Raw genomic sequence first — 13,660 nt, forward strand, 5'->3', positions numbered from 1 at the left:
CATGTCCACATCATTCAATAGTTATCGTAACTTGCATGTACTGAGAACAGTAAATGTAATGTTTTTTTAAATAAAATACGCAGTATTCTGTATGTGACATAATTCACTATCACTGTACTTCATGATCATATCTTAGTACATTATGTTGACTTCAATAGTTAGTGTATTAACAGTATGGCGTCGATGACACCATCGGAGGTAAGAATTAATTTAAACTAGTCTTAGGTATAATTTTATGACAGTAATACAATAGCAACAGTAATTCCACATGACATTCTGATACCTGTTTTTTAAATACAATGATATGTATGTGGGTAAGTCCTGTATGCATTGGTGTAATATTTAACAAGTTGTTTCGAACAAATGAATGTCGCTTTTAAGAGATTTTTACAAGAGTTATTTTCCATGTGAATTGTTTTATTAGTAGCAGAATGTTTCAACAAACAAAATTGCATATATTTAATTTATATGTATCCTTGCTTATCTTATAACATTCTAAACACACGATATACAACTGATTATAAAGTTGACCAATCCACCCTTTAACATAAATGTTTGCTTTACACTGTTTCACTCCTGAAAGTTAACGTGTGTAGAGTCCAGCGCAGATAATTCTGCCGTGCAATGCGCGACAGAACTAAAGAAGCAGTGTTGCTAATGGAGCAGATAGAAAAATCGCTGCGGTGCGCCGATGCACAGCTGTTACGTACAACAATAAAATTAGAGAATTCAGGTCTATCTAACGTTGAGTTTTAAACGTCATGCATTATACCAGGACTAGGATTAATATGTACTAACAAGTGGCTTTGTATGTAGCTACATACATATGGACTAAAAATTCGCAAAATATGAACTAACACATAAGTACAATTACCAAAAATTCTGCAAAGAAGACTTCTTCATACGATTCCTTATTTGAGTGATTTCAAACAAAATAAAAAAAATATATACGTATATATTATTTTTCATTGCATTAATGCACTGGTGGCGTTCTAACTTTTCACTCCCAAAACCCGTATACACTGGTATGGAACTGCAACGGCAGATAATAACATGCCAACGTGTTAAACCGCTACAATTGCATCATAACACTCCTCCTCAAACAGTATTATTATTTCCTCTCTGAGATCTGTGACAGTCGGTTGCCTTTGTTGTACATTTACAAAGGATGCCGGCTTCGACAACAATAACAAGTACATATACTGCCACTAGATGATAAGCTGCGCGGCTTTTTCTTTTGTTATGAACCAGGGCCGGCGCTAGTCATTTTGCCTCCCTGGGAGGTGGCAGTAGATGCCGCTCTATTTCGACCCCCCCCCCCCCCCGGTCATTACGCAGCAACGGAAAATTGAAAATCAATATATTCCTAACTAAAACATCAAATATAAAATAAATAATGAGACTTCTTATGCTATTTCAATACTATTCAGCGCAAAAGAATATCTCGCTCGATCACAGTTTTCAATAGGCTTATTTTTTTCTTCTCTTCAAATTTTGCCGCTCGGTTCGCCCTCCCCTTCCGCCGGCCCTGCTATGAACTTGGTCACCCATCAAAGCATGGCAATTTTAACACAGAAAACAATATGTATCGCATTAAGCAGCAAAAATGACAGCCTCCTCTATGCAATTTCTACAAGAACACCTGCCGGAGCCAGAGTTGAATTGCTTAGAATTTCCCGAGCTTGGCTATGCAAGGTTTTTGATTTCAACTTCGACAGAACTGGAGGCATTATGGAATTTAACGTTCATTAGCAAACACACACTTTTACATACACACACGCAATACACGCACACAACGTCAAACCGGTCAAATACTTAGTATAAAATAAAAATATGGTGCTTCCAATCCAACAAAACTCACCGCCACTTTACCTGCTTTCCCCTTCCGTGACAGAAATAGTGCTTCATTATTACAGTTGGCAACACTAGTTACTAGCTAGCCAATGAACATGCACTGCATAAAAGAAGCAACGACTACGCCGTGCTATATTGCCACATTGCCGTCCCTGCTGACCGGTGGGAACCGCGAGCTGGAGCGCTGTTCAATTGTTTTCAATGAAATTTGCGCGAGTGTGTCCAGGAATGGAATGACAATATGGCAACAATAGCGAAGGTTTTCGAGCAGGGTAGAACACGTGATGCTAAGAGAGAGGGAGACGAAACGAAAATTCGTTTCTACGCAACGGCAAATTTACGTGTGTGGCACTCTAAATGTCGTATTTTATTTGGTACCAGTTTCATAGATCGGAGACACATTAAAATCGCATATTTTGTGTTTCGCATGGTTTGTACTTACCAATTGTGTATTGCGGAACATAGTTGAAGGTCCCATGTCCCATTATGCTTTTTACCCGAATACAAACTCAATATTTTACATTCTGAGTGCTTTTTTTATTCCTTTCTTCGCTTGCGGAACACACAATATGGCGGTCACATCTTGACATGTTGTGGGTATGCAGTGTTTCAACCTTCTTCACTGAAAATTACCTACTATCGTGTTCGTCACCGGTGGAAATTATACGTTATGCACAGGTAGCTGATGGATAACCCCACGAACCATACATGGATAGCCCCACAAACCATTCACGGATAGTCCCACGAACCATTATGCACGGTAGCCGACCTATAGCCCCACGAACCATTTCCGATAAGGTTAGGTTTGGTTACGTTAGGCAAGCATAGTAAAAAAAAGGGGGGGTTGAAACACTGACAGGGTCTTATGTCATCAAACGTACGCAGCATCCGGTTGTCGTAGGGCAAGCAAATGAAAGCATTGGCAATTGTGCGTCACTGAGATATTTCTCTTGAAAAATAAATGATTTCCCAGTCAAATATATTCCACGATGATAGAAAATACCTCGACGAATGTTGTAAACCTTTGAGAAATTCATTACCGTAAGTAGTTTCTTGTGTAAAATTGGAGAAATATGTAACTGATGCTGTTTTGCATTTCCTAGACCAGCAGTATCATATTTCATACAGACTTCAGTACAGAAGGTGTCCTGGGGGAGTGGGGGTGATACCCTTTTCAACAATTTACTGATATAAAATTGGGTTCTCCCACTCTTACGGAGTTATCGAACATGCTGCTGCCAGAGTTTTGTACAAATGTGTGGCAGTGTTACTCTGAGGGGTGTGTGGCTTCATGGCCGACACACTGCTTGAAGTGTAGGGGAATGCAGTGAGATTGGCAGGAGTAGGTAAATCTAAAAATAATTCATTAAAAGTTTAGTATCCCCGAAACGTCTGACATTCCTTTATTTCCTTCTTTTCCACATTGGTACTTACGTATTCTGATTCCTAAGGATTCTTGAAGGTGCCATTTAATTTATTGTTTTCACGCAAATAATCTCAATGTTCGACATATCGAATAATTCTTGTTTGTTCGTTTTCGCTTGCGTTACACCCAATATGGCGGAGAAATCTTGACTAGTGTTGTCCATGTTCAGTGGTTATGCAGTGTTGCAACCTTCTTCATCGAAAAATACCTACTTTTGTGTTACTGATTTTGTATTTTTTCTAGGTTAGAAAACCCCACGAACCATGCACGGCAAGGTTAGATTAAGTTAGGCAAACATAGTTAAAATTGTCATCTTCAAAATTGTCATGTTCTTGGAGAACAACGGTGTGGTTGGAAACACTGACCGGGGGTTACATCATTGAACACATGAAACATTTGATTCACGTAGTGGAAGGACATAGAGGCAACAGCTTTCGTGCATTGGAGAGACATTAATCTTCAAAAATACATTGATTTACCGGCGAAATAAATTACGCGATGGGGAAAAAACACTTCCACGACCTTTCAAAAGTGTACGGAAAGTCAGTTCAGTAAGTACTTTCTCCTGTAAAATTGAGGAAATACGTTTCGGGCATACTAAAATTTTACCTACTAACTAAATTTGGCCTTCTAACCATGAATCTGTTGTTAAAATGCAGGGGTCACGTGTGGAAATTGGGGGAAAAAAGCCGATATAAGTGGATTTCTTTTTTAGAGCTGTATCACATTGATTTACGAACAAAATTTTAACTAAGCTTACCGGAAATGGTTCGTGGGACTATCCGTGAATGGTTTGTGGGGCTACAATTTACAATGTACAATTTCTACACGTCACCCCCGCATTTTAACAACAGATTCGTGATTAGAAGGCCAAAATTAGTTGGTATATCAAATATTAACGAAATTGGAGACATTCTCTGTAGTCTGCATTCTTACCGATTCTTGCGCCGGAGAGGCCTTCCTAATGAAGGCTGTACCGGTAGCAGCATAAATAACTATAGAATACATTTTAATATATGGTCGACTCCACCATATCACTGCAGATTTTAAAATTTGTCTAGCAACAGTGCAAAAATGGCATGTTTATTATTCTGATTTAATGATCCACATGACACAGAAAATACAAACATGAAAAAACAGTGATTACTTCCTGAATGGAATTTTAATTGTTGAAAAAAAAAAAAAAAACGGCCCAAGTTTTAATTATGTAATTCCATGATACACTTCTGCCCTTTTTTAATTAACCAACTTTTGTACAGTCACTGACACTTGGGTTGCAGTGTCCCATTGAAAGTCAGTGGGGGATGTTACAACCCAGGGGTGTCATTAACTGTACATGACCATAATCACTAGGCCTAGAATTTTGATGACCTTAAAATTGCCAAAAAATGTCCTTTAAAAAATGCATTTATGACCTAATGCATGCAAGAAAATGCCCCATAAAATCTTAGAAAAATTACCTAAAAATTATAAACTACCAAGAGAAATTCAAATTACAAATTAACGTTACAGTATCTATCACATTTTCATTGCGTACGGAAGTACAAGTAAGAAAGTTCACTTTTTGTCATCTTTTACACTTTAAATACTGAGTTGCAGTACACAACGAAAAACATATGCAAATTTTCAAAAGTAAATGGTTGTCGGACAAGAGAGCCTTGTACATGAAAAAATTTATCTCGACTTCCACCGACACAAGAGGAGCGTACTTGAAATGAACAATATTGCTTGCTGTTAAGTCACTTCAATTCCATGGAGTGCAAATTGCTTCCCTGACAAAATGTCCGATACAGAACACAAAACTTTGTACCCCTTGTTTTTTAACAAAAATCCATCTGGAGACAATGTAATTACTGATAGAAGGGTAAATCACATAGTTTGAGCACAACATCTTGTATGAACAATACTGCATAGAATTTCTTTGTTTCTTCAAACACAGTCGTTCAGAACTGCACTGAAGGCAATGAGACGAGAGTCTGGAACCAGTGGCACAGGAACATTTTTCATTTTGGGGGGGGGGGGGTACAAAATTCAGCCTCCCACATATATAAACACACTTACTACTGCACCTAGAAATACATTTCGGGGGTCCAACCAAGTGTTGCAATAATAATAATAATGATAAATAATTATATTTAATTAAATTAAAATATTAATTAATATTGTATTGTGGTTATTACATGAATAGGTAAAAGATAGTAAAAGAATAGAGATATAAAAGCATATATTAATTATCTAGCTTACGTATAGTTAAGATCGCCAAGATTTGCATAAAAACAACTGCCCTGGCAAGGAATTTAATGTCAAATAGAAAAGTAATTGAATATTTATTGAATAACAGATAAGGAGTTAGATCCAATTAACGAAAAGTAAAGTTTCTGATTAATATTTTATGGATATTAACATTAGGTGTGTGCATATATCATTTGGAACCCTTCAAAGCCATATGAGCCAAATTCCTTGCATTCCAATAAGTTCAGCGGAAATAACCATCAATTATATAACAAATGCTAAACAATTATATTTTGATTATTTACTTTTTATTCTTGGTAAGTCTTTCTGGGGAGTATCCGGACCCCCTCCCAAATACGTCCGTGATACTTAGGTATAATGTGAAGGCATGGGAACAGTACACACGAATGTCCTGTTATTTAATGCAAAATTTGTATAACTATTTTTTCTTTGTTTTTCTTAGATTTTTTTTAAACAGATTTTAAAACCAGATAACAATTCTGATACATATAAAGCTCTGGACTTCGTTCTGGCCTTATTTCAATTTAACGGAACGGAAAATCAGGAGTTCGAAATGTGAAAATTGCGAACAAAGATACATCTATTCATTTTAATGCAGGTTGAGATTAAAGGGGGTGAGGAGGATCTTGAGCCACCCCAACCAGGAAAAATCATCTCCCACCCACTGAATATAGAGGGCCACATTATGGAATATATCATACTTATAGAGTTCCACTTCAGTTCAGTTCATTGTAATTTTAAATCCCCATAGCTACGCATAAAAATATCTTTAAACAATTTATGGCAGATGTGTACTACATCCAATGTCTTTTAGAAGCCATGTAGGCCTATTTGGTATTTACTCAGACATCTGTAGGGCGTTGTATTAAAAAAAGAAAAAAATGAGTTGAGATGGTTCCCGATCAACTCGTAAGAAGTCTAACTTTGAAATATTTGTGAAACATTTGACAAAGCATTTATTTGTTATATAATTAGCTGTACCTAATGACACTCTTCAAGCACTGAAAGTACTATCATTACATATACAAAACCGAAATCCTTCAGATGTCAGAGGAAGCAAGGAAAGGCATACGCTCTAAATGTTTTGTTTTTTCGTTTCAATCTTTGGTTGATAATATGAAGAACTGCCCAAAGTTTCCTTTCGTATGTAGTAGTATTAAATGCAGATGCATGCATGTGTTTTAGGGTGACATGTCAATTTCTCGTTTATGTGAAAAGGTAAACTTGAATGGAAGCAAAAGCATGTGCACGTCAGTTAAAGATTTTTTCATCTACAAAGAAAATCTAAAACACATTCCCACCTCGCCAGCCTCCATGACGGAGGGGTTGGCATAGGGTGCTTTGACGCTAGAGGTCCCAGGTTGGGCATGTGAGTGTTCATCAATTTCATGATATCATCGCCCATCCTCATCTTTGCGATTAGCCAAAAGTGGCAGAAATGCGAAGTAAAATAAACCAAATAAATCAATAAAACATTCTCACCTCACTTAAAGACCTTGCGAATCCAATCCAAAATCTACCAATAGAACCTGCGTGAGTTTAATTTATCTCATGCATTCATCTGACTAATGTAATTTTCTGACAGATTAACTTAAAATGGCGTTGTGTTTGTGTTGCATTCGATACCAGAATTAGATTTTAAGCAATTAATGTCAAATTTTAAGTATATCTAATACATAGGTAAATATAATTCCCCCCCCCTCTAATAATATCGCAAATTGCACCTTGTTTAAATGTCTAGGAGAAATTTCATTTCACCTAGGAATGATATCGCGATGCGATGAGTCGAAAATTGTCACAGCCTCATCTCGTCTCCCGTGTGGCGAGATCCTTCTTGTTCTTGTTTGTGTTAATTTTTGTTTCGGTTTCTGCTCGGAATCATTAAAACATATTCTAGATTCACTTCATGCTCAGAAAGGCTAATCGGGACTCTATTTACAAAATCTCTTAATATATAGGTTTAAGTATAGTTTTCTGAACATCCCCTTACAAAGTTATGAAAAATATGGGTGAGGTACAGCAGTACATTGCAACCCCCCCCCCCTCCTAAGTTGGTTTGTAGTGTCTCATCTTGTTCGTTTAAGTATTTCATTTTGGAAAATTCCATTTTAAATATTGAAAAGAAAATGGGATCAGTCATATACCCTTCTGATGAAGATGTGTATCTTATCTTCGAATCAACCCGACTATTTCTTTAGAAAAGTGTACACCCCCCCCCCCCTTTACGCAAAGGAGCATTCGTCTGCAGCGTGATTTTCTGAGAGCAAATCTGATTCCATCGTTCCACACACATTTTAAACAATTTTCATCTCCTTAAAGATGTTTCCAGGAACTTAGGTCAATGAACTAACTAGTAGCAACCACAATGTATAGTGGAACCACAAACAAAAGAACCTGCGCACACCCGCGACTCCTGTGCACCGTACTCCCTCGAGGAGAGGAGGGGGGGGGGGAGTGTGGACCATGCTTCCTTATGGCCCGAGCTGAGCGGAAAAAGGGAAAGCTGCGAGGGGACTTTTCGCCCAAGGTTTTTTCCTGGTGGTCGCTCAATAGTAGAATAAGTTTAGAATGGTTTGAATTTCTGTGGTAAGGAAGATAATGTTTATTACTAAGTTATAAACAATATACACTTTTTTATTGGGCGAACTGAAACTAGGTTCTTTTAACAGTAGCACCTTGCGTCTGCTGTCAAATTACTAAGGGGGGGGGGTACAGGGGGTACAACTCGATTTACGGATTTAGGGGGTACCCCTTCAAAAATTTGGGGGGGTACAATGTACCCCTGCGCCACTGGAACGTCTCCCCTTCAAAGAGTTACATTTGCATGTAAAATGCCCCTTCTTTCACCAAAGTTAGAAAAATGCATAATATGACTTTTAAAGGGCTGAAAAATGACTTAAAGAGTTTAAAAAATTACCTTTACTCCAAAAAGTGTAAAAAATGCAAAAAAAATACCTTAACAAAGGCATCCCAATTAATTCACTTACATGTAAAACACGTTCCTTTCTACTTATGCAATGTTTCTGCCTTACCAAAAAAAAAGATGCATTTGCATCAAAATTCTAGCCCTGATAACTGATAATCACATACTGAACAATCCTGATTATTTACTATTTGAGTAGGTTTGGTTCCAAATGTTTAAATGGTTTTTCGCAAGTTTTATAAGTATCAGGAAGTGCTTTAGAATACTGGAAATGATTGTGGGATTAAGTTTAAAGGCTGGAGAAATTGTTTTGAAATGCAGCTTGCATGAGCAGGCATTCTTGGTTTCCGCTGAGTTCGGACACAAGTTTTAGCAGGTCTCATGAGAGACTGAAAGGGGGTTATGTGCTAGAGAGCAGATATGATGTGATTAGGTGTATAATCATTGGGGGAGTTTTGTCTTAATGCTAAGAGCCCTAAACCTGACCTGCCTAACCTAACAACAAAAGTATTTAGCAATGAAATACTCCTGTGTGTCCCATGCACATGAAATAGATGACAGCAGCAGTCGGTGTCCAAGATGACATGAAATGAATGTCTGCTTGCACACAAACAATCACACAGAGGTATATGCAAGGGAAGAATCATTCTCCAGAAAACACACAGTAAGTAACCACTGAGACTCTCAAGTCTTAGTAAAATACCTGTGCACAATGATAAATTCGGAATTAAACAATCAAAACTTGGTCCATTGGTTTGGTGCTCTCAGGCTTATAATCACATCCCTTTGTGCTTATGATGATGCTAATTATTCATTATAAGTAGGGGTCATTACATGTTTATTCATCCAGTAGAAACAAACTGTAACCCATGGTGTGACCCATTTGTTTATTGACCAAAGGTAATAAAAAATCCAAAGTGTCAGATTCTTTCTCTAGAATTTCCTCAAATATTGAAGGCCTAAATTTGACAATTTTTGGGTAAATTGATCAGTCTGTGTTTCCAAGCTTTCTGTTTCACTATGATGCGAGTTATTTTGACATACCTGTAAATAACAAAACGAATCAATGTGGAAATTATTGTTTTTAATTGCATTAAGGTTTAAGTGATGCATATAATTTGCACATTTCACCTAGAAAAATTATTAGCATCTGCAGCCTCTATGCTTTACAGAGATATGAAGTTAAACTTTGCCAAATTTTTAAAAGGTCTCACAAGTATCAGTTTCGTTAATACGTTTCATGCATTCAGGTTATTTCATCATATTCAAGTTTTTTTCCATTTGGTTGTTTGTTGGGCCTCCTTGATGGTGTAGTGGTAACATCGTCTCCTTGTATTCAATAGCTGGTGGAGACATGCGGTGGTTTGCTTTCCACTTTAAACTGTAGACAGAGACCCGATTAACTATCTGTGCATGAAGTGGACTTAGAACAACAATTCAATTTTTTGCCAGGGGTCCGGGGTTCGAAATCCAGCATGGACGTTCTTTGTGCGCACCTTCATCACTTTTATGACATCATCCTCATCTTCGCGATTAACCAAGAGTGGCAGAAATGCAAAGTAAGATAAACCAAATCAATCAGTGAATCAATTCAATTTTTACCTTCTTTTTTTAGCAAACACACCAAAGTACGTCATAATTCTATGAAATTAGTTCATTATGAATTTTATAATCCAATCGCATGTCTAGAAGCTTACATTTTATGCATGAATTTTACACACATAACGCTGGAATGCTCCTATTACATATAAACATGCAAAATGTCACACAGATTTCAAACCTCTTATCAGAAATGTGATATCTGCGTTGGTTTAGAAAGTACAATAGAAAAGCTAACATGAATGATGTTTCGATATATTCAATATTTCCCACAAAACAGATTGTACTCAAAAGGTTGACCTCATAGAAAGACAAATTTGGTACCAAATGAAAAAAGAGAACATGTATTACCTGTGCGTAGTTAGAGAGTTCATTGAACTCTCCAGCCTAAGTATTGCCTATTTTTGGTTTTATAAGTTCTTGCCTTGACTCATCTCACCCAACAGGTCGTTAAGTGCCTAGACTTGCCCCGAGTTGATAGCTTCCTGGAGATGAGGCCTGCTTGAAAAAGGTTTTATAAACAAAAGAGAAAATGTCCTGTAGTGGCTTCCCCCCCCCCCCCCCCGCCCGTTAATATGTAATAAAATGCAATGATTCATTAATATGAATAATTTCTTTATGATCAGTACATATGAAACCAGTGGTTGCTGCATGTTGTCCAAATTCCAGAATTGTTTTTTTTTTTTTAATTAGGCATGTTTTTAAGTACATTTGCACTTGTTAACATAGAAAGGAATATGTCACAATGCCAAGCATAGGAGCACTCACATGTTGAAGTACTTGCTTGAATCTTTCAGAATTTCTATGTACATCTGTTGCAGAATAGTCCATATTGGGTCTTCAGGAACAATTCTTGCAAATCTAGGATGTCACCCAGTTCTCAGAATTCAATATCCGATTGTTCAGAGATTTCGTTCTGTTGATCTCTGTTCTAGGCCTCATCCACTCTCACATGAAGTTACTCTCACGCATAGAGACTGTGTGGAGCTCCAAATATACAACCCTTCCTGTGCCTATGCAACACGCTAATGAAAATCAGAACTTATCAAATTAAGTTAATGATGTTGCCTTGAGGAAACTACAAGATTTCAATAGATCCAGTGGTGCACAACTAATTTAAACCTAATTATATATTTGTCAACAAACCTAGACATAGTCAGGCTATTACTCTTTAATTTATTAACATTTGAAAGATATTTACAAGTAAAATTGTTGGGATCAGGGCAAATTTTTTTTAACATTTTATTGATTTACTTATTTTATTATTGAACTTGAACAGGTTTACACTAATTTACAAAGTACAATTTACTTCATGTTCTCATGAAGGTTGAGAACCACTGCTCTAGGGGATCAACATCATACAGATTGCTTCAAACATCTTTATAAATTACTTCATATTTCTGGAGTTATGAAAATTGGTATTGATTTGCATAGTTTTTATTTTTTTAAATTTTTACCCTGTAAGTTTTGTCTGTTTTAAAGTAAATTAAAATTACAATACAGGGTAAGTCAAAATGATGGACCCGATTACAGAAATTTATTCTGTGGAATCTAATAAACAGATGTTATTGAGACATGCGTTTCGAAAGGTTAACTTTCAAAGTTTAGTTTCCACGCAGTGTTTCCACTTTCTACCGCTAGGAGTCAGCAGCGAGCAGGAAAATGGCGTTGACTTGAGAACAGAGATCTTTCTGTGTGCTTGATTATCATGTGAACAAGTCTGTGATTAGTGTGCAATGGCATTTCCCTACCAAATATCGGAGAGAACCACCTACGGGGAAGGCCATTCGTAAGTGGTATTAACATTTCAGAGATTCGGGCTGGATCTGTAAACGAAAATCGACTGGCCATCCGTCGACTGGGGAAGAGACAGTGGAACGAGTGCGCACATGTTTCGTGCGGAGTCCACAGAAGTCCACCTACCGGGCAGCATGAGAACTTCAACTTCCACAGAAAACTGTCTGGCGGGTTCTGCGGAAACGTTTACAAATGAAACCCTACTGCTTGCAACTAGTTCAAGCCTTAAAATACACTGATTATGCTTTGCGCGCGTCCTTCTGTGCTGATTTCCTCGCATTAATGGAAACGGATGAGTTCTCTGAGAGGTTAATTTACAGTGATGAAGCAACTTTTCACATTTCAGGGAAAGTGAATAGACGCAACGTAAAGATTTGGGGAACTGCTAACCCCCATGAATTTATGGAACGCGATTCTCCCAAAGTGAATGCCTTTTGTGCCATTTCCCATGAAAAGATTTATGGGCCCTTTTTCTTCCATGAACGTACTGTGACAGGACTTGTTTTCCTTGATATGCTGCAACTATGGCTCCTTCCACAGCTTGCAGAGGATAGCGCAAATTTCATTCTCCAATTCGATGGTGCCCCTCCGCATTACAATGGCAGCATTCGGGACCATCTCAATGGGACATTGGAACAATGTTGGATAGGCCGTGCATCTCCGGAGGATCGACCTCTCCTTCATTGGCCACCTTGTTCCCCCGACTTGACCCCATGTGATTTCTTCATGTGGGGTTTTGTAAAGGATCATGTTTACGTACCACTACTTCCAACAACATTGGATGACCTGCGTGCCCGCATCACAGCAGCCGTTGCTGATATTGACCGCAACATGCTACACAAGGTTTGGCGGGAGATAGTCTATTGGCTTGATGTGTGCCGTGTTACGCGAGGTGCTCACATAGAACACTTGTGATTTGTTTGAAAAAAACTTTGACAGTTTACCTTTCTTAGCACATGTCTCACAATAACATTTGTTTATTATGTTTCACAGAATAAGTGAAATCGGGTCCATCATTTTGACTTACCCTGTATATCAATCTAGTTTGACACAAGCTTTTGCTGACTGCTCTTATATCTATTTGTGAGGAAATTTTGAATGTAATCATGGAATTAAATGTAGTTAAATACAGCTTAAATGAGAGAGTTTGTAGGTGACTTGACAGTTCAAGACAGTGTTTCTTCATAGTTACAGTATGAAAAGTGGTGAAAGATGTTTGCCTCTCAAAGAATTGAAATAATTGCTTTTTCATTATTGCTAATGTAATCTTTTTATTTCATTCTTGTTCATGAATGGTAACATGACAAAATGACCAATACTTCAGCTTGCAACATTGCTGTTATGACCCACAGATATCAGTGTGGTTAGAGCGAGATTCTTGCAGAAGGTGGGGATGTACAATCTTTTGTCTGTTTTGAAACTGGTAAAATAACTACGAAAATATTGAATTCACCAATTATTTGTCCTGGGTACCTTCAAAGGTCCCCTCTGGAATTGACACACATCAGCCAAGGCTTCTACAGGTTCTGGTAGCATGCAGAGAAAGCCTCTTCTGGGATGCTGCTTAGCTCATCTGTCGTGGCCACCTGGATAGTTGCAACGTCTCTATGCGATGTCCCCTTCAGTGCCCTTTTCGGCTGTGGAGGGATGAATATATCACATGGAGACGTATCAGGGGGAGTATGGAGGGTGTGGAAGAGCTGTAATTTTGTGTTTTGCCATAAATTCCTGGACAGACAGAGCAGTGTGTGGTTGCACGTTGTCATGCAAGAGAAATGTGTTGAAGCCCATAGGTTCCATGCCTAATT

At 37.8% G+C, this 13,660-nt stretch overlaps 1 protein-coding gene across 4 annotated transcripts in view; it reads left to right on the plus strand.

Moving 5' to 3' along the window:
• Window positions 1-90: 90 nt before the first annotated feature.
• Window positions 91-13,660, plus strand: part of LOC146004671 (ubiquitin-conjugating enzyme E2 W) — a 71,791-nt gene continuing 58,221 nt past the window's right edge. The window contains exon 1 of one of the 4 annotated variants that reach the window (XM_083143592.1): window positions 91-198. In XM_083143592.1, coding sequence (XP_082999718.1) covers window positions 175-198 — 24 coding nt within the window. In that variant the 5' untranslated portion in view covers window positions 91-174. Of the gene's footprint in view, window positions 199-250; window positions 315-13,660 lie in introns of those variants that run through there. The other 3 variants (XM_083143586.1, XM_083143593.1, XM_083143590.1) reach the window with 3 other exon arrangements.

The sequence above is a fragment of the Lepisma saccharinum genome, chromosome 22 (assembly GCF_977018435.1).
Source record: "Lepisma saccharinum chromosome 22, izLepSacc3.1, whole genome shotgun sequence".
NCBI lineage: Eukaryota > Metazoa > Arthropoda > Insecta > Zygentoma > Lepismatidae > Lepisma > Lepisma saccharinum.